This window comes from Emiliania huxleyi (genome assembly GCF_000372725.1).
Source record: "Emiliania huxleyi CCMP1516 unplaced genomic scaffold EMIHUscaffold_363, whole genome shotgun sequence".
In the NCBI taxonomy this organism is placed as follows: Eukaryota; Haptophyta; order Isochrysidales; family Noelaerhabdaceae; genus Emiliania; species Emiliania huxleyi.
Window position 1 is genome coordinate 42,230 of NW_005199250.1, and position 2,757 is coordinate 44,986.

Here is a 2,757-nt window from a genome sequence, read left to right on the forward strand (position 1 = left end):
GCAGGGTCGGATCGTGTCAAGCTCGCCCGGCCGGCCGCGTGCAGACCTCGGCCTGTCTGCTGTCTGGAGTGATCTGTCGGCGGTCAGCACGACCGATCAGGATGGAGTTTTCTGATGGTTGGAGGGTCTATCTGTATGTACTCCTCCAAATCTGCCCTCTGATTAACCTAGCTTATCCTAATAGACACTAATAGAGCCGGGGCCCCGTTTGCGTTTCCGCACTGCTGCGCGGCGCACGGTGCCTCCGGGGGCCCCCGCGCCCCCCCAGAGGACCCACGCGCCAGAGCGCGTGCGTGGTGCTTGAGCAGCCGGGCGGTCGCCGCAGGCCAGCCACCTCGAACGGGAGCTCGTCGAGCCACTCGCCGAAGGCGCCCTCGTCTTGCGCCGCAGCGAGGAACTGTTCGCCTACCTGTAAGCCGTACGCGCGGCAGGCCCGGTAGAGCGCCTCGTTCTTAAAACTTAATCTCGTGCGGGTCTCGGAGTCGTATCCGGAGACGGAGGAGCCGGCAGATGAGCCCACTTTTGTGACACTTCGAGGATTTTGGACTGAAAGAAAGAAAGAAAGAAAACAATATACCAACGAGCAAGAAAACATTTTGGACTTGCCGCTCATAATTCTTTTCTTCAAACATGGCGGCTGTGCGAGTGCCGAGTGTTGCTGTGACTTGCCACATTGATGAGTCAAGCACAGAATTGCTGTTCCATTTTCCTGCTGCTGATCTTCGGCCTCGCGTTGCTGATGCGCCAGGACGAAGGGCCGACCGTCGTGCGTATCGCGCCGGCGCACGCGGCGCATTCCGCTCATGCCCGTGGCGGTGGTGGCGGAGAGGCGGCCGCAGCCGTGGAGGTCGCTGCTGCCGAGGTGGGCCAGCATGATGCTGCCGAGGTGGGCCAGTATGATGCGCGGCTGGTCGCCTTTGCGGCCCGTACGCGCCTGCTCCTCTCGCCGCCAGCCACGCGCCGCGCCTCCCGCCGGCGTGAGCGCAGTCGTGCCTCGCTGCTGGCGCTGTCGTTTGCCCGCTGCGCCTCCAACTGCTCTGGCCGAGGCTCCTGCGTCCGAGTGGCGGACTCGACGGGCGGCGCCGCGTACTGCCTCTGTGCTCCGGGCTGGGCTGGCGACGCGTGTGATGTTCGCGACCCGTCGCCTTGCAACGCTCCCGACGGAGGCCGCGTGCTCTCTCGCTGCGCCGGCGACTGCGACGAGGACGTCAACCGCTGCGTCTGCGGCGAGGGGTCGGCCTTCCCGCGGAGGCCGATGCGAGGCTGCCAGTACGAGGGCGTCGAGAAGGAGCGGGCGTGGCTGACGCCCGCTTGGGGCTCCTTCGTGCGCGGGCCAAAGGCGGCCTTTTGGAGCGGCGGAGGGGGAGGGCAGCCCGGCTGGTGCGACGCCGAGCCGGGCAGAGGGCCTCGGCCTCCGCGCCACTGCGCCTGCTACGACGGCGCGAACGGCGGCAGCCTCTGCACGCCGACACGCCCCTTCTGCGTGAACCAGTGCGGAGGCGAGTGGCCGGGGCGAGCGCTGCGACGGGCACCGGTATCTTCCCTGACCTTTCTCGGACCCTTCCTGCAGGCGCCGGCCGAGGGGAGTGCCGCGACGGGTACTGCGTCTGTGCGAGAGATCTGGCGGGTGCGGACTGCTCCGTCCCGTCGGGTGGCGGCGAGGGCGGCGCCGCGGCTGCTGGCGTTGCCGCGGCTGCTGCTGCCGTGGCTGAAGCTGGCAGCACTGCCGCCGACTCTGCTCCCGGAGGCGCTGCAGCCGGCGGGAGGAGCTCTCCTCGCGTGTACGTGTACGAGGTGCCGCCTCGGTACAACTCGCTCCTCCTCGCCCGCCGGCTGGTGCACGATGCATGTGCCTTGCGCACGTACGAAGGAAAGGGTGCGCAGCAGGACGCGCCGGCGTGGACCTCAAACCTGTACGGAGCAGAGGTGGCGCTTCACGAGGCGCTCCTCGCCTCGCCGCACCGCACGCACGCGCCCGAAGAGGCAGACTACTTCTTCGTGCCCGTCTACGTCGGCTGCTTCGTCTCAGAGTTCAACCGGCCCTACCCGACTCATTGGCTGTGCGACGGCTGCCACCAGCTCAGCGGGGGGGCGAGGCCGTCCGAGGAGGAGTGCCATTTAAGAGAGCCAGTCACGCATAGGCTGCCACCGCAAGGGGGGCAAGGCCGACCTCGCCTCGCTGCGCGCCTTGGCGTGGCAGCGCGATTTGCGCACTTGTCGCCTTCCGAGTGGCATGACGGTACCGAGAAGTGCGCGACTTGCTGCAGGCAGCGCGACCTGCTGCTCTGGGTGCGGGGAGCGATGCCGTACTGGAACCGGAGCAGCGGCGCGGACCACTTGTGGCCTGCGATGCACGACGAGGGCGCGTGCTACTCGCCTGCGGAGCTGCGGCGCGCCACGCTCCTCGCCCATTGGTTATTAATTATTAGTAATCAATTATGAATTATTGATTAATTACTCGCTTGCGGAGCTGCGGCGCGCCACGCTCCTCGCCCATTGGTTATTAATTATTAGTAATCAATTATGAATTATTGATTAATTACTCGCTTGCGGAGCTGCGGCGCGCCACGCTCCTCGCCCATTGGTTATTAATTATTAGTAATCAATTCTGGGTTATTGATTAATTACTCGTTTGCGGAGCTGCGGCGCGCCACGCTCCTCGCCCATTGGTTATTAATTATTAGTAATCAATTATGAACTATTGATTGATTACTCGCCTGCGGAGCTGCGGCGCGCCACGCTCCTCGAGCCGTTCGG

General features: G+C 64.7%; 1 protein-coding gene across 1 annotated transcript in view; it reads left to right on the plus strand.

The window, feature by feature from the left end:
- Window positions 1–676: 676 nt before the first annotated feature.
- The window catches only part of EMIHUDRAFT_242562 (hypothetical protein), a gene marked incomplete at both ends in the record, with an annotated part of 3,732 nt that continues 1,651 nt past the window's right edge, over window positions 677–2,757 (plus strand). The window contains 4 exons of the mRNA XM_005772176.1: window positions 677–1,534; window positions 1,571–1,627; window positions 1,795–2,111; window positions 2,268–2,414. Coding sequence (XP_005772233.1) covers window positions 677–1,534; window positions 1,571–1,627; window positions 1,795–2,111; window positions 2,268–2,414 — 1,379 coding nt within the window. The remainder of the gene's footprint in view (window positions 1,535–1,570; window positions 1,628–1,794; window positions 2,112–2,267; window positions 2,415–2,757) is intronic.